At 61.1% G+C, this 27,949-nt stretch overlaps 1 protein-coding gene and 1 long non-coding RNA gene across 3 annotated transcripts; one reads left to right on the top strand and one right to left on the bottom strand.

Moving 5' to 3' along the window:
- Nucleotides 1-155: 155 nt before the first annotated feature.
- NOC4L (nucleolar complex associated 4 homolog) lies at nt 156-27,942 on the bottom strand. Of its 2 annotated transcripts, none has more exons than XM_045814669.2 (15): nt 27,709-27,942; nt 27,430-27,550; nt 26,868-26,974; nt 26,515-26,622; nt 26,159-26,308; nt 25,983-26,082; nt 25,881-25,915; nt 25,423-25,473; nt 25,190-25,301; nt 24,921-24,981; nt 24,627-24,737; nt 24,379-24,539; nt 24,206-24,288; nt 23,981-24,094; nt 156-392 (listed from the first exon to the last, which is right to left on the bottom strand). In XM_045814669.2, the coding sequence occupies exons 1-15, from the start codon at nt 27,823-27,825 to the stop codon at nt 357-359; spliced, it is 1,467 nt and encodes a 488-aa protein (XP_045670625.2). In that variant the 5' UTR covers nt 27,826-27,942; the 3' UTR covers nt 156-356. The 2 variants fall into 2 exon arrangements, with proteins under 2 accessions (XP_045670625.2, XP_045670624.2); XM_045814668.2 differs by lacking the exon at nt 156-392 and adding an exon at nt 19,548-23,898.
- On the top strand, nt 3,483-7,085 carry LOC148107460 (uncharacterized). The gene is made up of 3 exons (XR_015722352.1): nt 3,483-3,789; nt 4,482-4,628; nt 5,229-7,085. It is a non-coding gene; the product is annotated as an uncharacterized LOC148107460 (long non-coding RNA).
- Nucleotides 27,943-27,949: the final 7 nt, after the last annotated feature.

Genomic DNA, 27,949 nt, shown 5'->3' with positions numbered 1-27,949 from the left:
CACGCGTGCACGAAAGAAGAAGAAACAGCAGCAGCACTCAGCACACTCGTGCAAAGCCAGACAGGAAACCCCCCGGAGTAAAATAACCGTAAGACTGGAAGAAAATCCCCAGAAGTGCGTCACCTGAGAAGAGTTAAGACAACATTTTAAACTTGATTTTATTTATTTTACATGTTTGAGGAGAGCTGAGAAATTAGAAGGCAGAACTTAAGAGGGAGGTGAAAACCACAGATTTCAGAGCTGAAGGAACAGAACGAGGCTGCAGACAGCGGAACAGGAAGCTAGAGGGTGAACCCCGCAGAGCAGCAGAAGCCACGGGAAGCAGGGCCCGGAAGCCGCTGATGGAGAAGGAACGCTCACGGCAGCCACGCTGAGAGACTCCGTCTAAACACCTACGGAGAAGCAACAGAAAGAAGCTAATAGATCTCTGGAAGCCACAGGAAGGGACACCGCATAAGGATACCGCGTGTCACAAGGAGGACAGGACAACTAGCTGCAGATGCCACAGAGGCGTCCCCTGACGCAAATGAGGGCCCCCTGCTCTGCACGCGGACCGGGACACTGTCCCGGACTTCGCGCCCACATGCCAGCTGCAGGAGGCCACGCCGGAGGTCACCCACGCTGGGCACAGGGCACCGGGGGACGTCTCCTGCAGCTGACGGACAGAAGCCTCGGGCCTGACGCTCCGGCCGCGCACCCATCCAGGACAGTAGGAGAGTGGAGCCCCGAGCGCTGGAGGAGAGAACCGAGGGCTGCAGGCAGTGCCCCTGGACAGAGGGACCACACACAAGCCGGGGTGGCCCTGGGAGGGCCCCGGGAAGCCTGCAAGATGTCCCTCCTGAGCATGCCAGAGGGGAGGAGCCTTCCCCCCCCAGCCCCCATCCGGCAGGGCTGCCAGCCTCCCCCGCCCAGCTAATCCAAGCCTCGGAGACTTAGAGGCTGTGCTCCCTTCGCTCTCCTTTTGGGGAGAGACGGGGAGGGGGGCAGGGGTGTCCTCTTGGGAAGCCTACTGTCCTTCCACCCACGGCCCCCCTTCAAGCCCAGTCCCACCCCACATGGCTCCCACCCCCTTGATGGTCCAGAGGCGGGGCCTCTGCACAGTCCTGCGTGAGACAGACAGGAGGTCTTGCCACAGATGCGCTGGTCAGTGTCCTGGTGGAGGGCCGCACCCCAAAGGAGCCTTCCTCCTGCTGCGTGGGACTGCATTTGCCCTGCCAGGTCAGGCCCGCCCACTGGACTGCGGAGTCTCGCGTTCTGGAGAAGGCCGGAACGAGTCACGCAGCCTGCATCACTCAGCCCGCCTGCAGGGTGAGTGACTGGCCCAGTGGAAAGCTGCCAGCTCAGAAAGATTTTCAGTGGGGGGTCTCGCGGTAGCCTGGAGGCTCTGCACGTGCTCGTGGATCAGCCCGGGTCCTCCCACCTGAAGTGTCCTGGCACCCCACGGCCAAGCTAGCAGGCAGGCTCCTGGAACAGGCAGCTGCAGGGAGGGCGCAGGGCACAGGAACAGGCCTTTGGAGGGTCGTGGCCACGTGCTGGACTCAACTCCACGCCTACCCGGAGGCGCAGGGGCCCGCACCAGGCAGAGATGGAGAAATCGGGACAGCCTGGCCGGGATGGGGAGGCGAGGGGTGGCTGATGTAGGGAGCCTGCCGTGCCGCTTCAACCCCGACCCCCTCGGGCAGCTGGGATGAGCGGACACTGATCGCCCCTCCCCCACATCACAAACAGGGCCTTGGCAAGTTTTCTGGGTGGGGCTTTCTCGCTCGGTGGGGCTCTCCAGGGCTCGGGCCCCACGGGATGGGCGGATGCTGGGAGGATGGCATGGGAGCTGGCAGCACAGGGCGGGGACACAGGGACCAGGGCAGCCGTGGGACAGGAGCTAGCGACTGGGCGCAGCAGGCATCTGCCTGACTCTAAGCGGAAATCTCACACACACCTGTCTCTGCCCTGAAGCCTGACCTGCAGGAATCTGGAGGCCTTGGAGGCGGGGCCCCTGTGGTCAGTCTGCGTTCACAACAGACACCAAGTGCCAACTGTCCAGGAAGCCAGCACCTCCTGGGGCAGCCTGTGCCAATGGGACCAGCAGTCCCTCCTGTCGGATGGGGGCTCAGGGAGATTGTCTGTGGTTGAGGAAAGGCCCTGTCTCCGCGGACTGCAGTGCCCCCTGCAGCCGGAGACCGGCTCCCAGGGTGTGGACTGCACAAGTGCAGGTACAGGTCAGGGGATCCGGGGACCTGGCGCAGGGCAGGGTTGGCAGACGAGGCTGGGCGACAGGAGGGGGTTTTAGGGGTTCCTGGTGTCCTTCTTAACCCGCACATCGGGTCCGTTCCGCCCAGGGCAGCAGGACTGGGATCGCCCTGCCAGGTCGGGGCCCACACTGGTGTGGGGAGCAGGGAGCACGGACGCCTGGCCTGGGGCCGCCTGCGGGAATGCTGAGTGACCCTCAGCATGTGAAGGCTACCTCCTCAGAGGGACTGTGGGGGGGGACGACTCCCTCCACCCTGAGCTCCGTGCAGGCGGGTGCGGACCAGCCTGAGACTGAGAGGCCGGGAGGAAGCTGGCCTGCAGAGGCGAGTGACCCGGGGCAGCCAGGCACGGGCGCAGGCAGGGAACCCAAACAGGGCAGGTGGGGGAGAGCCAGGACCTCGAGCAGCGGACCCAGCGGCCTGTCGGGGCACAGACCACAGGCAGCCCTGCAGCCCTGGACCCTCAGGCCCCCGGTTCAGAGACGGCTGCCGGAGAGCCGGTTCACGTGCGATCCCCGAAAGAACTTCGGGAGGGAAGGGTCTCCACCCTGGGGTGCACATGGGGGGAGCGAGAGCCCCAGCGCCAGGAGAGAAAAGTTCAAAAGAGGCGGAGTGACGATGGGCCGCGGAGGACCCACAGGCAGCCCAGAGCCTGGGGAGGGGGCTGAGGAGGGGACGGGGGATGGGAGGGAGACCCCCGCCGACCCCACACAGACCTCACAGAGCCCTGGTTACTCCAGACCGCGGGCCACCGGGCGTCCGGATGCAAAAGGCAGTGCCTGGCGCCAGCTTCAAGCGGCTGCCCCAAAATTCGGGGGTGTTCGTTTTCGGGAACCACCTGAGCCCCACAGGCCACGAGGGGGCCGGCGGACACGGGTGGGGTGAGAAAGGGGGCGCGGCGCACGCTCAGCCGGGGCCCCGTGCGAGGGTCCGGGGCGCCTGCTCAGGCTGCGGGGAGGGGAGGGGAGGCCGGGCCCGAAACCGGGGACTGTGCGTATAGCCCCGGGCCCCACAGCAGGCAGCCAGTCGCGGTGCGGACTCAAGTCGCCTCACAAACGTGGTCGGGGGAGGGTTCTGGTTCTGGTGTGGACCCGGCTCCCAGCGCGCAGGTGAAGGCCTGCCTAGCGCGCATGCGTGACCGCGCAGGGGCGGGGAGCCAGGGACCCAGAAGAGGGCGAGCGCGCAGAGCGGCTGGGAGGGGGCGGGCCCCTGGCGTCCAATCCGCTGCCTAATTCCCAGCCCGAGGCTGCACACCTGCGCTTATCTCGCCCCCAGAGGTAACGCTGGAGGAGCGGGGTCGGCCTAGGTCGCAGGGGCCTGGGTGGCTGGCGGGGTGTTTTCCAGCCACAGACACCTGGAGCCTCGATGCCGGGTCAGCCCGGGACCCCTCCAGGCAGGCGGCCAGTTGCAGGGGGGCTGACGGCACCGTGGCAAGCCGTCCCCTGACGCAGGGCTTGGGGTGCCTTCTGTGTTCCGGAGGCTGTTGGGGTGCTCCCGCTGTCCCGAATCTGCACCGGTTTCCAGGGCCTCCGCGGGCGGACAGGTGGGTGTCGCACATTGACGAGCTGCCCGGGTCAGGGGAGCCCAGGGCGCGGCGTGGCCAGTGTGGGGTGGGTGTGTGTGTGTGTGTGTGTGTGTGTGTGTGTGTGTGTGTGTGGCGGCGTCCCTGGGCTCAGCTGGCAGGGCCCACGTGCTCCACCGACTTGCGTGTGTGTGTGTGTGTGTGTGTGTGTGTGTGGCGGCGTCCCTGGGCTCAGCTGGCAGGGCCCACGCGCTCCACCGACTTGCAGGCCGGCACCTGCGCGCGTGGGGGCGCGTTTCCCTTTGCGCCCGAGCTGCAGGAGCCAGACTGCACTGCCAGGTGGGCCTGGGTCCACTGGCCGCGTGGTCCTTGGGTGCGAGACCCCTGAGGGCCTTGAGTTCGGGAGAAGGCGGGCCCCTCCTCAGGCAGCCGGTGCAAATGGGGACGGAGCTTGGCCCCTGGAAAGGGGCCTCTAAGAAAGATTTGGGGGGCGGGCTCCCTCCAGCCTGGAGGCCGTGCAGGGGTTGCAGACCGACTCCGCTCGGCAGGCTCCGACCACCCCAGCTGCCCTGCGCGGGCGGACGCGTGTTTACTGAGCACGCTGCGGCCGCCCAGGTGTGTGGAGCCAAGGATCCGCCCCGGGCGAGGGTCTGGAGGGGCCGCTTCACAGGAGGGCCGTGGGGTACATGGCATCTGCCTGTTTCCACGCGCAGACCCACACAACCGCCGGTGTTCCCCCTGGAGGCAGAGCGGAGGGGTCTGGAAGCCTCGCGAGGATGGACTCGGCGCGCTGACCGCGGTGTCCTCAACGAGCCGCACCTGGGAGCCTTGTGCGCTGCAGAACCCGGGCCTTCACAACAGTGAGCACACCTGGGGCCGCACTCGCCCCATTTGCGGGGCTGCGTCCAGAGGATTTCAGGGGTGGGCTCCCTCCGTGGGGACACAAGGCATAGGTGGCTGGACGTGCGCCCTGGCTGCCAGGGCAGGGACGGGGTGAGTCCTGTGCACGTGTGAGCTCCCAGGTCAGGGGAGCCGGGGCCTGGAACAGGGGAGGTCGGGGCGCAGAGCAGACGTGTAGGGACCTGCGTCTGCCCAAGTCCAAGCCCAAACCTGCACCCACACACTCGTGCCCCCCCCCACCACGTGTCGGGTTTGGGGGCCAGCAACGCTCACACTGGTTGTCTTTGCCGTCTGTGTCCTTTTGCTGCTGTTGTTGCTGGACACATTTTAAGATTTTAACTCCAGCGTCGTTCCCACGCAGCGTCCTATTAGTCTCCGCGTGCGCTCTAGTGATATGTGGCTCTGTGCCCCTCGCAGTAACTCTCAGCCTAGCCCCTGCCCCTGGTTCCCTCCTCCCCGCCCCCCTCCCCTCTGCGAACCATGTGTTCTCTGTACTTAAGAGTCTTTCTTGGATGATTCTTTCTTTCCTTGGCTTGTTTTGTTCCTACAATTCCACACAGGAGTGAGATCGTGTGAATTGGTCTTTCTCCGACCTCACTCAGCGCGATACCCTCTGGGTGCATCCATGTTGCTGCAAATGGCAAGATTCATTCTTGCTGAGTAATACTCCATCGTACGTGACCGCATCTTTATCCAGCCATCATCACGGACACTCGGCTGCTTCTGTATCTTGGCCGTTACGGATAACGCTGCTGTAAACATGGGGGTGCATGTATGCCTTCGAATTAGCGTGTTTGTATCTTTGGGTAAATACCAGTAGTGCAACTGCTGGGTCGTAGGGTCGTTGTATTTTCAACTTTCTGAGGGCCCTCCACAGTTTTCCAGAGCGGCTGCAGCAGCTTGCACTCCCACCAGCAGTGCACGAGGGCTCCCCTTTCTGCACATCCTCACCAACACCTGCTGTTTCTTGTCTTGATGATGTGAGCCGTTCGGACAGGTGAGAGGTGCTATCTCATTGTGGTTTGATCTCCGTTTCCCTGATGCTGAGTGATGTTGAGCATCTTTTCATGGTCTGTTGGCCATCCGGATGTCGTCTTTGGGGAAACGTCTGTTCATGTCTTCTGCCCGTTTTTAAAAGGGATTATGTGTTTTTTGAGGTATCGAGTTGTATCAGTTCTTAATATATATTTTGGATACTAGCCCTTTATCAGATATGTCTGTTCTAGGTCCCTGCCTTCCCAGCCCACACATACACAGGACACGGCCTTTCAGTTGCTTTTGAGAATTTGGGGCGCCCAGGCCTGGAGAACTCTGGCCAGTCCCCAGTGACTCTGAATGCCTCCAGAAAGAACGGAACCCACTCACAATATCTTACCAAGGCAACAGTGTTAAAGAAATGACATCAGTTTCCATTTGGAGGGGCTGCCTGATGGTGTCCCAAGGTTCTCCACCCACCAAGCTCCCAGGTGTCCCTTCTAGGAGGATACCCTGGACCATATGCCTATAGCCAGTCTTGCCCACCACGGCCAGGCACGCACTACCTCCAGCTCAGCCTTCAGCTTGAAAATGCACATTAGGGTACCTTCAAGCTTGGATTTAGACAGGTGTCCTGTGCCCCCAACATCCCATTCCCTGGACCAGGCTTCTTCTGCCACTCTCCCTGTAACTGGTCAATGGCTACAATGGCCAGTGTGGCCCACACCTGCACTATAATAAACCATATTTCGAATTAGTTGTGACAGGCAAGAGGAGAGTAGCAAATACGCGTCGTAACCTTACCAAGATTACTCGAGAGGAGGTTTGGAGGCAAGTAGATTATATATTAATGTCTGAGGAGACATGCAGACCTACTGAACACAGTCAGGACAAAACTTAAAATTTAGGTAATTCTCACATTGTCCTGATTATTCAACTCAATCAGTAATCTCCTATATTTAACAGAGCAGCAAAGGAAGACAATCCAGCCCTCTCCTCAGCAGCATCAGCTGACATCAGTGCCGACAGGTAGAGAGAAAACTACTGGGGAGGAGAGTAACCTACAAAGTCGGGGGAAACCCACCCCGTACGCACCTGGGGGCAACAATAAGCATTCTGAGGACGATGACTGTTTTAAGCCCCCCGAACCCGAGAACTTGAACTTACTAGAATCTATGCCCATGAAATAACCAGAGACACTACAGATGATGACGTGGACTCAGAGTCATGAACGCAGGGCTTACACCAGACACGAGAAAGATTAGAATGGAATTGCAAGAGGGGCGCCTGGGTGGCACAGTGGTTAAGCATCTGCCTTTGGCTCAGGGCGTGATCCTGGCGTTCTGGGATCGAGCCCCACGACGGGCTCCTTCGCTAGAAGCCTGCTTCTTCCTCTCCCACTCCCCCTGCTTGTGTTCCCTCTCTCGCTGGCTGTCTCTATCTCTGTCGAATAAATAAAATCTTTTTTTAAAAAAAAGAATGGAATTGCAAGAAACAAGAACATGAAATAGACATATTCAAATTAGGGGGAAAATTTAAAAATTCCTAAAGGAACAAATTACTGTGTGTACTATTTCACATCACAGGCCAATCTGGGGGGTTAAAAGTCACACAAGCCCTATAGATTTACAATAGTTTTAGGAATTTAAAACTACAGAAATTGAGCGAATACTCCCAGACACAAGCACTGTCATAAACCAGATCATCAGGGAATCTGAACCTCCGACACGCTGGTCGACTTGTCTGATGTGTTCCTTGAGCTTCTCACGGATGCGGAGAGCCAACCCGTGACCACGTTCACACGGGAAGGCAGACGTTATCAGCTCACTAGGTAACCACGGAGATACCTCAGCAGCCCCGAGAGCCACAACCTTCTAGCTCAAGACATCCAGGCCTTTCATAGACAGACAGACACACACACAGACCAGCATTTCCTACACTGGTGACACCCCTATTTCTGGTGACAACCTGGAGAATTAACTAACGTCCACATAGAGTTGACGGAAATCCTTACATTCAGGGAAGGGACAACCCACCCAAGTAAGGGCCACGCATCTCACACTACAGTAAAATTTCGGGGCAGGACGTGGTCTTCTGAAGGCAGGAAAATGCCACACGGCCCCCGGACAACACAGCTTGCATACCGAGCCCTCCCACAAAGGAGGCACGTCAGACACAGAGAGGACTGGCAGGACACAGCACCAACCACGAATGGGAATCATATAAAACACATCCGTGAAGTGACCAGGAAGAGCGGGGACCACAGGAGGACAGAGACTCACGACGCAGCCTTGACGTAGCGGGAAAACGCCATCAGAGCCCGTGATACGCTGGCACCAGCCAGTGAGGACTCAGAACACACACAAGAGTGTCCTCACTCACAAGGGTGTGCACCATGGTCACCGGGGACTGAAAACACTGCAGGGCCCAAGTTTCACCAGAGTGGGTTTCGGACCGAGACGTTCCCGTGTTGTGAGAACAGATCCCGCTGCCTGAAAGGCTCACTGGGCTCTGAGGCTCTACAAACAGCAGACCCGCTAACAGAAAGCAAACCAGTGACCCGTCACCTCCAGGGGCTATTCTGGAACGGGCCAAGCTGACCCCTGACAGACTGAGGGCACTAGCTCGGAGCAGAGTCCTCCCAGGGAGAGGGCGCGTTTCTGAGCGGGACCCGGAGATGGGAGGGGGGCCTCTGCACGAGCTGAGGGGATCCCAGCTGGGCCACTAGCGGGGCTGCGGGAACTCGCCAGCAGCGCGTGACGGGGACTGCCCCGGGGCACGGAACACAACACACGCCGTCCAGACGGGTGCGCCTCCGCGACGCCATCCACGGTGCATGTCAGGCTGCTGCCCAGCACCGGTGACGGTCTGACCCCGACAGCCTCAGACCAGGAGGAACAGCCCAATATGCTGACCTAAGAGCCATAAAGTGGCGAGGAGAGATCTGGCAGGGACATCGGAACGGGTCCGTCTCCTCTCAGATCGCGGGCGAGAGCTGGTGACTCGGCTCTTTGGTACCGAACGTGGCGGGGAGGTGACCGCACAACGGGACATAAAGCACGGGGTAAGGCTTCGCGGCAGAAAAGGGCGCGGGCTGACAGCCCCAGCTCCATCACACAGGTCCCTGCAGGTCAGGAGGAGGGCTGGGGGCTCGCACGGGCGCCTCACCCACAGGGCGGGCGGGACGCGCAGCGGGAGGACGTGGTGGGACAACGGGAACGTGGGTCTCCCCACCAAACACCTCCACTCTCCAGTATCACGCGACAACAGGCAGCGGTGGAGCTCAGAGCTCACTAACGAGCGCCCCAGACAAGGTCGCAGCGGACGCTCTCCCCAGTGACACACAGGGGTGTAAGGGACCCCTGCCTATGCGAGCGTATAAACCACATGCAGGGACCACTGCGGACACGTGGTCAGGAACAGGCTTGCCCTGACCGTGCCACAGACGATTCTACACACTCCGCCACCAGCGCACTAGAAATCGGGGTTTGCTACGGTACCCCACCCACCGTCGAATCAGATCAGGGCACCCACTTCCCAGGAAAGCACACACAAGAACAGGCTAGGGAACAAGCCAGAACGCGTGTCTTCCCTTCCCTACCACCCGGCTGCCTCTGGTTGAACTGAAAGGCACGGGGGCTCTCGAGCCAAATTCTAGGTTGCTTAGTAACCGTCTAGACAGCAAAGTTGGGCTAACGCCACCTGGGGGCGGCAAGGTCTCTAACCCACAGACAGGAAGGACGGACAAACTTCCACTGAAGGATTACCTCAGGCACCCCCAGAGGGAAGAATTAGCAGAACAGCGGCCCAGAACTCAAATCACACGCACACACAGGGTTACACTCGACTTAGACGTGTCTGTCACTCCAGACAATGCGGGCTGGCCACGTGGCAGACACAGGACACACACAGAGTCCCCTGCACCTTGGGCTCAGGTCTGGAAGGATCGAAAGCCGCCATCCTTCCGCAGATCACCAGCTCCTCCACGCACAGCCTCTCCCAAGGAGCAGCGCCTGTGTCCGACGTCCCTGCCCGGCAGCGCGTGGGGCCAGGCTGCGCTCCATCGACCCCCTCCGCCACGGCTGAACCCCCTGTGAGGACGGGCCACGCCCACTTGCCGCAGAAGAGACCCTGTCCACCAGCCCACGTCTCTAGAAACGTGGGCGCTACTGGGCCTGTGGGGTGTGTACACCCTCCAGAGACCCGGGCCCCTCTCCCTGGGACGTCCCTGTAGCCTGGGAGAGGGAGCCACGAAATCCGGGCTGATGCCTGTGAAATGGGCCTGACCGTGGAATCCAGCCCCTGGACGGGAGGCACCACTCAGCCAGCAACGGCGCCAGCCGGACGGAAACGGGAACAAGCCACGCAGCCTGCTCAGCCAGGCCTAGACCCAGGGCTGCTGGTCACTCAGAGCCCCGGCCGGTCCCCCACTGCGCTAGAGGGGTGAAGCCTGCGGCTGGGACAATGGGAAGCCGACGGGTGAACGAGCACAGATAAGCCCGTATGGGGCCAGGATACGTGGAAGGACGTGTAGGTCCGTCTGCAAGAGCCTGACGTGGTCCTCAGTTTTCATGCCCCGCTCAGCGGGCTCTGACGGCTCCTGGCAGGCAGACGGCACGTGCCTCAGCCGAGGCTCGGCCCTGGTGTGGACCCTTCAGGACAGACAGCAGACTGGGGGCACAGACAGCGGCCACCTCAGGAGCTGGACGGGGTGGCCTCGAGCCACAGATGCAGACTGCTGTGCGTACAAGACCCGTGACCGGGTCAATGCACCATCCCCATGTCCTGTGTGTTCTCGTCGACGCCCAGGCCAAGTGCCAGGGGATTCCGGCACCATCCATGAAGTTCCCACCCAGGACGGAATCGGCAAACGTATCTCCCGGCCCCTCCCTCTGACAGAGGGTTCTCCATGTGCCTTGGTTCGCGTGGACACTGCATCTGGCCTAACCCGAGCCTTCCCTGTCACCGAGCAAACCAGGCTGCCACCACTAGGGAAGCTGGTGCCACGGACGGGACCTCGCTGAACAGAGAGGGATTGGGGTTCACACGCCAAAGATCACACTATGCGGGGGCGGGGGAAGAAGGTGGAGGGCCTGGAGCATCATCTCCCCTAGAACCACAGCAGCAGGCCTGGGGGGAACAGTGGAGTATCAGGCAGCAGAGTACATCCCTCGCAGGGAAAACCACCTTGGCCACGTGACCACAGTACTGTCCAGACTTGGTACATCTGACGGGTCAGCCAGTAGGGTCTGCTGCCCCGTATGCCACACGGGGATCCCCACTGAGGCACCCGGGTCTGTGACCTATGGAAGCTGCAGGACACAGTCGAGGCCCCGACTCCCACTGGGGACCCACGTGCCCCGCTGCTGAGGACAGCAGCCCCATCGCACCCGGGACAGGACTGAGGGGCTGGAATGTGCACTGGGAAGTCCCACCGGGGTAGACGCGTCATTGCCACCCCCGGGGCACGGGAAACTACTCCGTGTGCGCTGGGAACCCCGTGTCCTGCTGCCGTCGGACCCACTGAAACACACTATACCTGGCATGGAACACACACCATCGAAGGAGGGGAGAGGGTGGGGCCCTGGTCCTCCATATCCCACCAGTCCCCCTCCTCACGCCTGACAGGGCTGCCTCCCGGGGCCAGCATGGTTGGGACGTACGCCCTGGACAAACTCCTGAGGATGCAGCCACGTTTACATCTGAAGTGCGGGCCTCGAGGGTCATTCTTGTAGAAGGGGAGGCCTCCCCATCAAGTTCCTGCTCCTACCGTCTTCCTGAGACTCTGCTGCTCCTGCGGGGTCCGGTCACGGGCCGGGCACCTGGGGCTGTACCTTCCCACCGTGGCCCCAGCGTATGCCCAGCAAGGAAATCAGTCCAACTGCTGGGTATGCGGGCAGCTGCCTTCTCTAGCTGGTCAGGATGGTAATGGTGGGTATCGCCCCTCCAGGGAGAGATTGGCAGGCACTGAGCAAGGACAGGCGAGGACCAGCACTCTGTCCACCTGACGTTACCAACAGCGTGTCCGTAACACTGGCAAGGGTAGTGTGTTCCTGTCAAACCGTAAAGGCAGCCCATCAAACCGCTCCCTGGAAGGTTCTAGAAAGACCTCCATCAGAGGCATGGCTGGCTATGCTCAGAATTGGAAAGGATCTATGGGGCTTACTCTGTGTTAAGGACGTTTGCACACCCAGCCACCCCTACGTTGGGAACAGAAAAGTCACTCGAACAAAACCCAGTTGTACCAGCAACGTGGGATGGACACCACGGGGACGGCAGCCATCCTGTCACATGAGGGGAGAGTCACTGGTTGGCAGGCACTGGTCCCACCACCCGGGTATTTAGTGGGCAGACCCGATGGGCCTCCGTGGTTTTGTGGCACAAAGCTTTGGGGGTGGCTCCCAGCTGGGTGGTTGGGCCGCTGTACCCGGGGTTCCCTGGGCCCAGAGGAGAACCTGTCCCGTGGAAACAGCAGATGACAAGCTCCCTCTCCTAAAGGCCAGATGGACACACTCTGTGTTTGACGAACGGTCGTCTGGCTGCTGTCATCGTTCGCTCCATCGGTTTGCAGACCTGGCCGCCCTGACTGGATCCGCTCAGTGAGCCTTGAGGGTCGGCCAAAAACTCTGCCCTACTGAACACCAAGTGTCTTCAATGAGAACAGCTGTCCTCCAGAATACGATGGCCTTGGCCACCTGCTGCCTCCCATGGTGACACCTGTGTCATTGTCCCAGCAGTGCTGTGTGTTCTGCCTGACGAGCCTGCTACAGCACCATGTTTCTCGGGTCTCACGAGGACACGGGGAGCGCCCTGAGTGATCCGACCCCCAGCCTCGGGGATTTCATCAGTCAGCGGTTGGGATCATAGCCTCTTGCTGGAGAACGTTGCTGGTCATGTGGGGAAACGCTGTCTTAATCTGTGCTTTCTCTTGAATGCCCCTGTGTCATTGCTGTGACCTCTGCCTCCAGCGCAGTGGGACAGCTGCCACAGGAGCCATCTCCGGGCTAGCGAAACCCCTACCTGACCCCTCAGGGCAGAACTGAGGTTCACGTGAGGTTGTAAGAGCCGGGCAGGAGGGGCGGGGTGCTGGAGACGGTGGACGACAGGCCATGACCACCACTTGCCGTGACCTGGACCCAGGCAATCAGAGGCTCCGACCCCTCCCCTGCCCTTGGAATGTGGGTTTCCCTCGCCTTCCCTGCCCCCAGAGGCTGCTCCAAGGATATGGCCTGGAGACAGTGATGTGGTGTTGAGACCATCTGGATGGTCCCCGTGACGGAGCCCAGTTACGGCCTCGGTAGAGACCTGTAAGAGGCGGCAGGTGGTGTGGAGATCTACTCCTCTTGCTGCTGCCAAGACAAGACACGGACGTGAGTTCCCGTGCTGCTCCAAACGGCCGCCTACCAATCTGGAGTGGCCCGTTCCTTTCCTTGGTCTCTCCCTGTCCTCAGAGCAGCGGCCAGGTTCACACTCCATCTGGGAAGGTCCCAAGGAGCTTGCAGACCAATGGCCACTGATTAGATCATGAACCCTCGATCCATGGACACTATGTCCAGACTTTGACAGGAAAGGGACACCTTAGACTCCACCGAAAATCTACCAGAACTGAGACATGAATTCACTAAGTTCGCAAGATACAAATTCAATATAGAGAAACCTGCTGTTTTCCTATACGCCATTAATGAAGCAGCAGAAAATGAAATTAAGAAAACAATACCATTTACAGTTGCACAAAAATAAACCAATAAAACATCTCGGAATAAATCTACCGAAGAGGTGAGAGACCTGTACTCTGAAAACCATAAAACGCTGAAGAAAGAAATTCAAGGCAACACAAGTGGAAAGACCTTCCACGCTCATGAGCTGGAAGAGCAAATATCGTGGAAATGTCTCTGTCCCAAGGCCATCTACACATTCAATGCAATCCCTGCCAAAATACCAACAACAGTTCTCCCAGAGCTAGACGATCAAGCCTAAAATTTGTATGGAACCAAGAAACACCTTGAAGAGGCAAAACCATCTTGAGAAAGAAAAACAGCCGGAGGCATCACAATCCCAGATTTCAAGCTACATTACAAAGCTGTGATCAAGACAGCATGGTACTGGCACAAATACAGGCACACGTATCAGTGGAACAGAACAGAGAACCCAGAAACGGACCCACGACTCTGTGGCCAACTCATGTTCGACAGAGGAGACCAGAACATCCAACGGGAAGAGGGTCTCTTCAACAAATAGTGTGAAAACGGGACAGCCACATGTGCAGGAACGAAACTGGGGCGCTTTCTTACACCATAGACCAAAATAAATCCACAGTGGTTTAAAGGCTTTGATGTGAGACAGGAAACCATAAAAATCCTCGAGGAGGACGCAGACAGCAACCTCTGTGACCTCAGCCCCAGCAACTTCTTTCGAAACACGTCTCTAAGGGCAAGAGAAACAAAACCAAAAATGAACTACGGGGATTTCTTCAAAATAAAAAGCTTGTGATCAGCGAAGGAAACGTTCGACAAAACTAAAGGACAACCTACGGAATCGGTAAGAAGTTTGCAAGTGACATGTCTGATAAAGGGCTAGTATCCAAAATATATATTAAGAACTGATACAACTTGATACCTCAAAAAACACATAATCCCTTTTAAAAACGGGCAGAAAACATGAACAGACGTTTCCCCAAAGACGACATCCGGATGGCCAACAGACCATGAAAAGATGCTCAACATCACTCAGCATCAGGGAAACGGAGATCAAACCACAATGAGATAGCACCTCTCACCTGTCCGAACGGCTCACATCATCAAGACAAGAAACAGCAGGTGTTGGTGAGGATGTGCAGAAAGGGGAGCCCTCGTGCACTGCTGGTGGGAGTGCAAGCTGCTGCAGCCGCTCTGGAAAACTGTGGAGGGCCCTCAGAAAGTTGAAAATACAACAACCCTACGACCCAGCAGTTGCACTACTGGTATTTACCCAAAGATACAAACACGCTAATTCGAAGGCATACATGCACCCCCATGTTTACAGCAGCGTTATCCGTAACGGCCAAGATACAGAAGCAGCCGAGTGTCCGTGATGATGGCTGGATAAAGATGCGGTCACGTACGATGGAGTATTACTCAGCCACGGCAAAGAATGAATCTTGCCATTTGCAGCAACATGGATGCACCCAGAGGGTATCGCACTGAGTGAGGTCGGAGAAAGACCAATTCACACGATCTCACTCCTGTGTGGAATTGTAGGAACAAAACAAGCCAAAGAAAGAAAGAATCATCCAAGAAAGACTCTTAAGTACAGAGAACACATGGTTCGCAGAGGGGAGGGGGGCGGGGAGGAGGGAACCAGGGGCAGGGGCTAGGCTGAGAGTTACTGCGAGGGGCACAGAGCCACATATCACTAGAGCGCACGCGGAGACTAATAGGACGCTGCGTGGGAACGACGCTGGAGTTAAAATCTTAAAATGTGTCCAGCAACAACAGCAGCAAAAGGACACGGACGGCAAAGACAACCAGTGTGAGCGTTGCTGGCCCCCAAACCCGACACGTGGTGGGGGGGGCACGAGTGTGTGGGTGCAGGTTTGGGCTTGGACTTGGGCAGACGCAGGTCCCTACACGTCTGCTCTGCGCCCCGACCTCCCCTGTTCCAGGCCCCGGCTCCCCTGACCTGGGAGCTCACACGTGCACAGGACTCACCCCGTCCCTGCCCTGGCAGCCAGGGCGCACGTCCAGCCACCTATGCCTTGTGTCCCCACGGAGGGAGCCCACCCCTGAAATCCTCTGGACGCAGCCCCGCAAATGGGGCGAGTGCGGCCCCAGGTGTGCTCACTGTTGTGAAGGCCCGGGTTCTGCAGCGCACAAGGCTCCCAGGTGCGGCTCGTTGAGGACACCGCGGTCAGCGCGCCGAGTCCATCCTCGCGAGGCTTCCAGACCCCTCCGCTCTGCCTCCAGGGGGAACACCGGCGGTTGTGTGGGTCTGCGCGTGGAAACAGGCAGATGCCATGTACCCCACGGCCCTCCTGTGAAGCGGCCCCTCCAGACCCTCGCCCGGGGCGGATCCTTGGCTCCACACACCTGGGCGGCCGCAGCGTGCTCAGTAAACACGCGTCCGCCCGCGCAGGGCAGCTGGGGTGGTCGGAGCCTGCCGAGCGGGGTCGGTCTGCAACCCCTGCACGGCCTCCAGGCTGGAGGGAGCCCGCCCCCCAAATCTTTCTTAGAGGCCCCTTTCCAGGGGCCAAGCTCCGTCCCCATTTGCACTGGCTGCCTGAGGAGGGCCCCGCCTTCTCCCGAACTCAAGGCCCTCAGGGGTCTCGCACCCAAGGACCACGCGGCCAGTGGACCCAGGCCCACCTGGCAGCGCAGTCCGGCTCCTGCAGCTCGGGCGCAAAGGGAAACGCGCCCCCACGCGCGCAGGTGCCGGCCTGCAAGTCGGTGGAGCGCGTGGGCCCTGCCAGCTGAGCCCAGGGACGCCGCCACACACACACACACACACACACACACACACACACACACACACACACACACGCAAGTCGGTGGAGCACGTGGGCCCTGCCAGCTGAGCCCAGGGACGCCGCCACACACACACACACACACACACACACACACACACACCCACCCCACACTGGCCACGCCGCGCCCTGGGCTCCCCTGACCCGGGCAGCTCGTCAATGTGCGACACCCACCTGTCCGCCCGCGGAGGCCCTGGAAACCGGTGCAGATTCGGGACAGCGGGAGCACCCCAACAGCCTCCGGAACACAGAAGGCACCCCAAGCCCTGTGTCAGGGGACAGCTTGCCACGGTGCCGTCAGCCCCGCTGCAACTGGCCGCCTGCCTGGAGGGGTCCCGGGCTGACCCGGCATCGAGGCTCCAGGTGTCTGTGGCTGGAAAACACCCCGCCAGCCACCCAGGCCCCTGCGACCTAGGCCGACCCCGCTCCTCCAGCGTTACCTCTGGGGGCGAGATAAGCGCAGGTGTGCAGCCTCGGGCTGGGAATTAGGCAGCGGATTGGACGCCAGGGGACCGCCCCCTCCCAGCCGCTCTGCGCGCTCGCCCTCTTCTGGGTCCCTGGCTCCCCGCCCCTGCGCGGTTCACGCATGCGCGCTAGGCAGGCCTTCACCTGCGCGCTGGGAGCCGGGTCCACACCAGAACCAGCCGGAGAGCCTTTTGCTCACCTCTCTGCGCTCACACAGTGTGACCACTGGCCACCATCCACACGCGCAGTGATGGGCCGACGCTGGGGGACGAGCAGGGGCGGAGAGGGAGGGGTGCGCAGGTGTCTGCTGGGTCCCAGACATGGGTGTGTTCTGCTAGTTGCAAACACCTTGCTGTGCATTCAATATTTGACCCAATTTCCAAGAACTGGTTGTGTCCAATTAACAAAATTAATAACAGGAACACCAGCAAATGTTCTCCACAGTCAGAGCAAAAGCAATCAACACTGACTGAAAATTCAACATCGCAAACCCGGGGAAACACGGGGCAGAGAAGGGGATGAGGACGCGCTGGGTCGCACGCTTCCAAGGCAGAGGGCCGGTGGGGTTCTGGGATTTGTGACGAAGGGGGATGGGCACCAACGTGGTAAGCACGACCACGCCTGGGACGGAGGTCATGGGGATCTCACGCAGACATACAGGGAACGTCGTCAAGGCGTCTGTCAAACCGTTGGGCAATGATGCGACCTATAAGACCATCCAGCGGCCTCCAGGAGAACCCCGGGTGCAGGCCTGGCGGGAAGCCCCAAAGGAATCCCCGAAACACAAAGCTGACTTCTGCACCTGCAGGGGACGTCACCTGTCCCGCCTGGAGGCCACGTTCATCTGCACGTCCGTGGACAGGAGCCGTCGCCAGGTGCTCAGTCATGCACACGGCTGAGACTTGTAAAGGGAAGAGAGCTCACCAGACCAGGGCTTGGCCGGCCACCACCCACAAGCTAAACCCGCCCGCCTGCCCTTGCGGATAGCCGTTGGGGCACACACATGCTCGCCCACCCCCCCCCGTGCCCTGCCGCGCTCCACAGTGGCGCGGGTAAGCTGCTGCGTGGGGCCACAGCGCCACACCAGCCACTCTGGCCCTTTGCAGATAGCTGAGTTTCTAGCTGCTAAGCGCTGGAGGATTTGTGTGCAGCCCTGGCACCTGGCTCAGCCCCTGTGTGCGTGGGACAGCTGAGGCTGGGGGTGCAGGCCCGGCTGGTGGACGCCGAAGCCACAACCTTCACCACTCCGCTCCTGAAAGTGGCGGTGAGGCTGGCGGCTTCCGTTAGCGGACCATCCTCTCCCACAGAGGCGAGCAAACCGGGCGCAGGGGCGCAGTCCAGCGGGAAAGCACTTACGGGGGCGGGGGACCCTCGCCAAGCTCCTCGCACTGATTGACCTCTCAGGAAGTACGCCTGCAGACATCAAATTGTCCGCAGCTAATTTGCTAAATGCCAGGCAAGTGCATGAGTGCTCCTTATCAGCGGGACGGATACGCCGCATCTCACCAGATGGGCTGCGTGACTTAGGTGACTGTGACTTCATCGCCCGCCAGCCCCACTCACCTCCTGGAGGCGACAGGGCATGAGGGACCGAAGGAGGGAGGGAGAGGCTCCCTTGAGAGGCTTTGCCAGGAGTGCGCAGCGAGGACCGAACAGGACGCCCACACACACAGTAGGTGCTCAGTCAACACTGGCCTCAGCGAGGGTCCAACAGGACCTTTGAGTTTGTCTAAAACTCTGGGCCTGCAGGCATTGGAGTCTCTGTGCCGGGAGAAGGGGCAGTCAGCCCGGAGCCGCTCACGGCACAGGGAGGGGCGCTGTATCCCTGGCCCCTTGAAGAGGCACGGCCCAAGCTCCCCATGCACCTGCTCGCAGGGCAGGAAACGCTGCACCCCTGCGTGTCTGCAAAGACATACACATTCTGTCTTCAGCTCGTATTCTGAACATGGCAGGAGTGGGGTCTCTGTCGGTCAGGCTCCCCCTTTCCCCTGGGTTGGGTGGTGTCGGGGAGGGATGTATGGGCCGGGAAGAGAGAAGTAGCGTTGACAGTGTGGGGTTGGCAACATGGTGATGAGGGGGAGGGGAGGCCACTGCTGCCCCAAGTGGAGGGACGGAGGGAGGGGCCAGGCCATCCGTGGGATCCGACCCTGGGTCACACACAGCCACAGCCCTTGGGACCCCTGAGTGCCCCCCTCCACTACCTGCCCTCCCCGACACACTGAAAGGCCCATCATCCCAACCAACCATGCTGTCCTGAGACCACACAGGAGGCTCCTGCCTGCCCTGCTGCCCCAGGGCCTGGACGTCGGTTCTGGACGCTCCATCCAAGGCCGCCTGCACCGACATTTTCTACTCACCTTGCTCTGCCTGATGACCTATGAGCTCCTGTCATGGGGGCTTTGCCCCTCTTAGTGCTTATTGGGGGAGCAGGTGCAGGGATCCCCTTTCTCAGGGTCTCCCAATGTCATGCACACCCATTTCCTTGAGACCCCACCCCACATCTGACCCCCACAGCCACTCTGGGGTCCCTGAGACCCCCCACATCTCACATCCACAGCAAGTCCGGGGTCCCTGAGACAACATACATCTGACCCCCACAGCCAGTCCAGGGTCCCTGAGACCCCCTCATGTCTGACATCCATGGCCAGTCTGGGGTCCCCAAGACCCCCCCGTCTGACCCCCACAGCCAGCCTGGGGTCCCTGAGATGCCCTAATGTCTGACATCCACAGCAAGTCTGGGGTCCCTGAGACCCCTCACATCTGACATCCACGGCCAGTCTGGGGTCCCTGAGACGCCCCCCACGTCTGACCCCTAGGGCCAGTCCAGGGTCCCTGAGACCCCCTCAGGTTGGACAACCCCATGGGAGGACCCCCAAACTCCCTGAGAACTATTGTTCTTACTGTCAGAGTTTACTGCGGGGAAGGGACACGGGTTAACATCACCCAGGGGAAGGGCACAGGGGAGGCCCAGGGGGTCCCCAAACAGCCACCTCTGGGGTCGTCCCCATGGGGCCACAGAATCGGCTCCCTAGCCCCAATGTGTGACAGCACGCACTGGGCCCTGCCAACCGGGGGGCTCCCGCCTTGGTGTCCAGTCTTTACGGGGCCGTGGGGGCTGCTGGCGTCCAGCCCCTCCCAAGGTGGAGGGGATGCCGTGTGGCCCAAAGCCCCAGTGTGAGCTGCACGTGGACTCCGAATGGCCGGGTCCAGGCAGCCAGCACTCCTACTGGACAGGGCGCTCCAGGCCTGCGTCCCTCCCGGGGGCCGGGCAGAGGCCAGCCCTCAGTTTTCACTGGGTTCCGTACTCCACCAGACACCAGACTACAGGATAGGCCCAGCACACAGGGAAGCCTGGGGCACGACCTTCTTCCTACAGAGCCAGGCGCCTCAGCCCAATGCCTCATGTCCACCAAGGTTGCCGGTTCCTGCCTGAGGACTAGGGCTGCCCAAGCTCGGAGTGCAGGACTCCCAGCCAGCCTGTTAGGGGCTTGCACCTGAGCAGGTGTCGGAAAGTTCTGAAACTAGATCCAGATGGGTCACACAGCATAGATGTACCAAATGGCACTGAATCATGCACGTTAAACGGCTAATCTCGGGCGCCTGGGTGGCTCAGCCGTTAAGCATCTGCCTTCGGCTCAGGTCATGATCCCAGGGTCCTGGGATCGAGCCCCGCATCGGGCTCCCTGCTTGGTGGGAGCCTGCTTCTCTCTCCCCCACTCCCCCTGCCTGTGTTCGCTCTCTCACTGGCTGTCTGTCTCTGTCAAATAAATAAATAAAATCTTTTAAAACAATGGTTAATTTATAGTAGGGGTTTCATCCCAAATTTAGAGTTTAGTGTAACGACGTCCCACATATTGCATAACGCACAATTATACTGAAAGAGTATCTGAAAGTCCCCCCCCAAAAAAAGCGTTTCTAAGATTTATTTTAGATCACGTGCAGGGAGGGGCAGAGGAAGAGAGACTCTCAAGCAGACTCCCCGTGGAGCCTGATCTGGAGGCCGAGCCCACTGAGCCACCCAGCTGCCCCTCCAAAAAAAGTGCTTTTTAAAAACTGCACCTCAAGCTAGGGCGAGCCGACGTGCCCAGCGGCAAACAAAGCCTGGACTCCGCCAGAGGCTGGGCCGTGGCTCCGTGGCCTGGCAGAGGTGCGAGAGAGCGCAGCGAGAGCGTGACCAGCGTGGCCAGGAGCTCACGGCCCACGGCAGAGCGGGTGGGGCGCTGCGTGAGCAGCTGCTCCCGGGCCAGGAACAGCAATGCTGGCGCTGGGGGATGAACAGTGGGTGTTAAGCGTCAGGTACCAAGGCTGGGAACCGTGGGTCCCACCCGAGAGCGGGCGATCTTGGGGAACAATGCCTCCCTGTCTCCCTGTGCGCCGGCTTCCACTGGAATTCTTACGATCAGCTTTGTATTGCTTCTGTAATTTAAAGGTGATTAATACACCCAGAACCGTGTTTTAATTAAAGAACAAGCAGTAGGTTTGCAGGAAATCACCGTTTTGCCTCCAAGGGCGGAGATGCCACAGCTCTGGGGTGGAGCCTGGAGCAGCCCATCCCCGCAGTCCACGGGCCACAGGCCTCGGGACGCTCACGGGGTTGTGGTCAGCACCGTATGAGCCCCAACAGGCAGAGGCCTCTGCACCGGAGGGGAGCCCGTGGCACCTCAGACCCCGGAAGGCCGGTTCCGAGAGCTCTGCTACAGGAAACAAGTGCTGGCCATCATCCCGGGCAATGGGATGCCGCCCTCACGGTCCCTGCAGACGGGCGGTACTCAGACCACAGCACACTGCTGGCAGCCAGCATCTCGGGGAGACTTGACGTGGGCAGCTGCCCCCACAGGGACGGCCACGAGCTGCCGCGGAAGACAAGGAGGCCACAGCCCTGGGGCTGCCATGGCAGACGGGCTGGAGCCGCGAATGGGGAGAAGGGCCCTCCGCGCAGAGGTGCTCCGCCAGGGCATGTGCAGCCCTCCTAGGACAGTGGCTGCCTGGCCAGGGAGCCTCTACAAGGGCAGACCCTAGGCCCCACTCCAGCACTTTCACTCAGATCCCGGAAGGTTCCGGAGCCCCAACCATCTGAACTCTAACACCCCCAGACCAGCAGCCCGAAGTCCGTCAGGTGCTCAGGCTCCCAGCCCAGAAGCCTCAGAGGCTGTCCTGGCCACCCCAGTGGGGCTGCCCTGCCCAGTTCCTCCACCTGTCCCTGCCCCCACCCCGCGTCCACTCACCCAACCACCCAAACGGCCACCTGGACCAGAGGCGGAGAAGCACCAGCCTGGGGGGCTCAGATCAGGTCATGATCTCGGGGTCATGGATCAGCCCTGCATCAGGCTCTAAGCTCAGCGGGGAGTCTGCTTGTCCCTCTTTGTTCCTCTGCCCCCCCCCCACGCTTGCTCACTCGACTAATAAAAATCTCTTGAAAAAATAAAATAAAAAAGAAACCCCGGCCCAATGCCAAATGTGGCCGAGCGCAGCTGCCCGGCCCTGGGGGTCAGGGGTGTGGCCGACGGGGGTGTCCAGGAGGTGGGCGTCCCAAATCTGCCAAAATGAGAACGTCTATACAGAACACACAATGCTAAATTTAAAAAAAATCAGAAACACCTACTTAAGCCTTTTATAATTTAACTTTAAAAAAATCAATGGCATTTCTCAATCTGTGTGAGGCCTCAGCCCATCCACACTGCTCCCTGGTGTCCCCGCACCAAGGATGGGGGGCACTGACGGCCTCTGGCACGTGAGTCTCCTGGTAGCAGGCTCCTCAGGAGACTCGAGACCATCCCCCGCAACGTGCGTGAGCCGCTCCCCCATGCCAGGAAAGTCCTGGGCCCCAGGGGCGAGGCAAGTCCAGTAACGAGACCTCCTCGGTCCTTGCGAAGGCCGGCAGGGACAGTCTGCGGACTACTGCAGGGCAGCAGGGCCACAAAGATGAAGTGAGTGCCATGTGGGACGCACAAAATGTGGTTACACACAGGATGCTCAGCAGAGGTCTCTGCAAGCCTCATCAGCCAGGGGTCGGAAAGCCAGGGGCAAAGGAGGGGAAAGCTGTAGGAACAGCAGTGCAAAGGCCCCGGGGCAGGGACCGGCTTGGGACAGAGGCAGGGCAGTACAGCTGGGGGTTGGGCGCTAGTGTCCCTAATTCACACGACGCTGCACACAGAGGAGGTGCTCCTTCGCCACTTGGGCAAAGCCCCCACTAGGCACACCAGGGTCCTCGGCCACTGGAGCAGCTCCCTAGAGGCCAAACCGCCCAAATTATTGCCTGCTGTGACCCCAGGGCACTCCTGTGGGGTGGGGGTGTGCCAGGAACTCAGGAGACCACAGGGCAACCGGGGTCTCCCCTCCCAGGCTCTCTACTCCCCCCGTGCCTCCACCAGACCCCCCAGCCACGTGAGCTGCCATCACACCCGTGACTCCTGTATCCGCAGACAAGCAGGTTTTTAAGAAACGTGGGCTCGAGAACCAGGCTGGCCTGACAGAAACGGGGCCTCAAAAGAATAAACACCCCGGAACAAAATAAGCGATTGGCCCGTGGCTGCCGGTGCACACTCTGCTTGGGGACAGGATGGAAGGGTGAGGCGGCCTCCAGCGGTAACTCCCTCTGACGGGGCGCACACACGCCAAGACCCGGGGTCAGGGGACAAAGGGTCCTCCTCAGGACGTGGCCGGGAACCAGCGCTTGCTGTGCGCCCCAAGACTAACCAGGACAGAGAACCCTCAACTGTCACTCCTGGGTCACGGAGTCCACTGCAGTGGAAAGGGGGGGGCGTGGGCCAGACCCCTCCTGGATATGAGGGGACTGGGAGAGTCTGGGACACCCAGGGAAGCTTGCAGAAGCCACCACCCATGCACCTGGAGCCCCCTGTGGCTGGAGGCCCCGTGGCAGGAGCCACTTCTGTAGCGCCCCTTCCCCCAGCACCCACCTTGGTCCTCCCCACCAGGGTTAGCAAAGTGAGAGGCCCCTGGACACCACCTTCCAGTGGAGGCCACGTGCACAGCAGGCAGGGGCGGGGGTAGTGATGTAAGTGGACACAGCGTGGCCAGCGCTGTGGACACAGCCGCCAGAGGAGCCAAGAGACAAGTTCAGCGCCTCCCCAGACCCCTGCCTAGCTGCCCACAGCCCACCCCAATTGCTCTCCTATAAAACCACTTATGGGGGTGGGGAGGAGGCCACAGGGTCAGCTGAGCGTGAAGTGCTGGGCACAGAGATCGTCCTGCCGGCCCAACAGACCCTGGGCAGGGATGAACTCCAGTGGCACTGACTCCTGGCCCTTCTTCTTCAGGTCTCGCTCAAAGACCTGCAAGGGACGGACAAACGGACACTCCCACACTGCGCAGTTCCTGCACCCCGGCCACCCGCCCTCAGCGTCCCTGCCTCACCTCAAACGCTGTGAGCTCCAGCAGTGGTGTGATGCTGACCTCAGGCACGGACAGAGCCTGGTTGATGACGCTGGCAGCCTGGGACACGTCAGGGTGGTAATGCCGCTGGAGGGCCTGTGGAGCACGCGCGACGTCACCACTCCCTCCCCGGGCAGCCAGGGCACCGGGACGGCGGCACACGCCCAGGTGAGCCGGGAGGTGGGGTGACATGCCCACCAGGCTCACCTGCAGCTCCCACAGGGAACTCTCCAGAGCTCGGCTCTTGGCAGGGTCCTCCTCGTCGGGGTCATAGGGGTCGGCATCCAGCTCTACAAACGAGACCCAGGGCCTATTCTATGACCGGCCCCCGGCGTACTGGCTGCAGGTGGCAGGCCCCCAGAACTCCCAGTCGCACTCACCAGGGCCCAGAGGGCGGTGCACGAGGACGCGGCAGGCGGGGTGCCGGCGCAGCAAATTACAGATGAAAGGCAGGACCATGAGCAGGGCCTCTGGGGGCGCCGTCAGGGCCAGGCGGGACAAGCGCTTGGCAAAGGCAGCCACCAGGTAGGCGGGCAGATGGCTGGGTAGGATGGTGGGTGTGAGTGAGACCCCCTCGCCCAACACCCCAGTCCCCACTTGGGGTCTCAGCCCCGCCTCTGGCACTCACGAGGACGACAGGAAGAGATCGGCCAAGTGGAAAAACCGGGCCCGGTACTTGACGTGAAAGACAGACGGGTCCAGGAGGCCATAGAGCTTCCGGTAGAAATCTGGGTACTCGCTGCAGGGGGAGGAGGCGTGTAAGTGACATTCAGGCACGGGGATGGAAGCGGATAACGAAGGGATAGGTAGTGGCTTCCAGGGGCTCAGTCCCCTCCCCTGCCCTTCTCCAGCCCAACCCCCCCCAGGGACGGGCCAGCCGGCTCCCCAGCCTCGGGCAGACGCCTCCCGGACGAACACTCACAGGTTGTGCTGGTGAATCAGGATGAAAAGTCCGTTCAAGGCCAAGAGACTGATGGCTCCCCCTGCAGACACACGTGCGGCTGTGAAGCCCCAGCCCACCTCACCCCTCCAGCCCAGGGGTGAGTCCAACAAAGCTGGAGGCCACCAGCCACAGACCCGCCCTCCTCAGTCCAGCCCAGGAGGGAAAGCAGGCTTTCCCGCCAGCCACACAGCTGCAGGAGCCCCGACCGCTGGCAGACACGGCCCCACACGTGGGAGCTCAGCACTCACCCATGTCGTAGGCGCGGGTCAGGAAGTCGATCATGAGGCTGGGCTGCGCCAGGTGGGGCAGGATGGAGTCGTGCATGATCACCAGCACCTTCTTGCAGAGGCTGAGCGGCAGCTGGCAGGGAGCAGCAGGTATGGGCACACCTGCCCCGCTCCAAGAGCCCCAGGAGCCATAGGGCCCAGACCAGGGGCGCCTGCTCCCCAGGGCGCCCACTCCCCGCCCACCCCGTCCCTACCTTGTGCTTGAGGAAGCCGAGCCACATCAGCTGGAAGGCCTTCCTGTGCTCCTGCAGCAACACATGAGATGTGTCGGAGCTGCACGCAAGGTTCCCACCCCGCCACCTGCCCCCAGGAGTGACACCAGTTTCCCCTTGCCCTGTGGAAGGAGAAGCTCAAAACCCCAAACCCAACAACTCCCGACGAGACGAGAGGAAACACCCAGCCTGGATCCTGGTGGTAGGGGAGCAGGTGAGCATCGTGTCCGTGACCGCCCACAGCAAGGGCTTGCTGCGAGCCTAGGAACCAGGTACCTGTGCACCTCCCCCACCCCGCTCCCGGTCCCTGTGAGGGACCCCCGTGGCTGCCCAAGCCAGGCAAGGGGTAGCTAGTCCTCTTCCTGTCCCACACATGCTGCCTCCGTACGAAAAGAGCCCCCCCTCCCAGGAAGGCCACCGACCCCTCTAGAGCGTCTCACCTTCAGATGAACGACTTTCCACGTGCGTGAGAGCTCTGCAAGGAAGGCAGGCGTCAGCGGGTGTGCGGGAGAGGAGGCAGCCCGCCGGCCCCGGACACTCACCCACGTGCTTCACGTAGAAGCTGGAGGTGCTGCACTCCTGGCGGGGGAGGCCTACAGCCGACAACAGCGTGAAAGCATTGTTCCAGAACGTGAGCGGCACCTGCAGAAGACCTGGCCTGAGCATGGGCATGGCCACCGCCCACCTGTCCCCAGGCCACAGGACCCAGCCAGCTCACCTCCGGGTACCTGTCAGCAACGCGACCCACGACACCCGTGGCTGCCTGCATCGTGTGGTAGCGGATGTCGTCATGTTCCAAGTACTCCTGGAACCGGGACAGAAGCAGCGAGCAGTCGTCCTCTGGAGAGAGAAGGCCTTCCACCACCGCCTGGGTGCCGGGCAGGGAGGTGGGCGTCAGTGCATCAGCCCCACGACCAAGGGACTGCCCTAGGAGACCAGTGAGCTGGCAGCCTCACCCCCTCCCACAGGGGAGGGCATGGCAAACGCACCGCATGCACTAGCCACCTGCGCCAGGGCTCATCCCAGCTCTGGCCGGGGGTTTCTGTTCCCCCCACTCGCCCCCGTGCACCCCACCTTGAAAAGCTGGCGAGGGAACAGGTAGTAGCCATCCCACTTAGGTTTCTCCAGGGGGTGAGCTCCTTCCAGCTGCACAAACTTCATGAGCGTGCTGACAGCCAGCTCCTGGGGACAGTGGGTAGCAGAGTGGCCAAGGCGCCCCTACCACAGGTCATGCCCGCTGCAGGCATGGCCACAGACCTCCCCCCGAGCACGCAAACCCAAGTACGCTTGACACAGCTCCCCCACAAGTACCCGGACCTGAACAAAACTGGTCACCAGGCCGACGCAGGCAGCCTCAGCCCTGCCTCTGTGCATGTGGACAACCACAGCTGGGGGTGCATGGAATGCCGGAGGTCAGCGAGACTCACCTTGACCTCAAAGGAGGGGTGAGTCAGAAGCTCCTGCAGACGGTTGCAGCAGCTGCGGTAACGATGCCTCATCCACACCTTGTACTTGCGCGTGGCCCCCTGGGACCCTGCGGGTTGCAACAGGGTCAGCCCACACACGTCCACTACTCTCCACCCAGCCCTGCCAGGGAAATGGTGCAAACGGTCACTGCGCCCCCAGACCTGGGGTGGGACGAAAGAACCTCCTAACCCGAGGGCACAGTCCCTCCCCCTCGCTTTATCCCAAGACCTGAATGACCGAGGGGTGATGACACAGGACCACAGCTTCATCAGATGCTGACCAGACAATCAGACAGCATCAGATCTCAGGAGCAGACGCCCTGGTAACCCCGTGGCAACCAGACCATAAGGGTGTCTCTGCCGAACCCCAGCCAGCCCCCAGCACCATCCCCCACCCACAGCTCTGTGAGCCTCCACTGACCCGCGGGCCCAGCGGTGCGGCTTGGGGGCCAAGTCTCCCCGGGCCTTCCCAGGGCCGAGGCCGGGAAGCGTAGGGCAGCCCAGCGCCCCCGGGAACGCTCACCTGCCATGACCGTGTCCTCCGAGGGCAGCTGGCCCACAAACAGCTCTCCCCGCTCCAGCAGGGCCCCGAAAAGGCGGCTGCACGCGCGCACCGCCTCCTGGGTCTCTTCGTGGTCCTCGGACTGCAGGGACAGGCTGGTCACGGGGACCCCCCCCCATGCCCACTGCTGCCCCACGCCCTGCCCCGACGTCACCCGCCCACCCGAGCCTCCGGTCCCGCGCTCCCCAAAGCCCCCTCCCCGGCCTCCGACGCCGGCCTCAGGCCGCCGCGCCCCCCCACCTGCAGCACCGCTAGGATGTCGAATACTGCGTTGGCCTCGCCCCGGCTCGCCAGCACCGCCTCCACCAGGCGGCCCAGGGCCCGGCGCACGCCCTCGGGACCGGGGTCCCGCTCCATGCCGCTGATGCCACCGCTCCACGCGACAGACACCCGGACACGCGCGCCGCCGCCAGGCCTCCGCGGACGTCACCGCCCCGCGCCGGAGCCTCCTGCACGCGGCCGCCACCGCCCGGCGCCGCTG

This window comes from Ursus americanus, chromosome 30 (assembly GCF_024610735.1).
Source record: "Ursus americanus isolate L20-20 chromosome 30, mUrsAme1.1.p, whole genome shotgun sequence".
Lineage (NCBI taxonomy): Eukaryota > Metazoa > Chordata > Mammalia > Carnivora > Ursidae > Ursus > Ursus americanus.
This window is presented reverse-complemented; position numbering and strand designations above follow the sequence as displayed.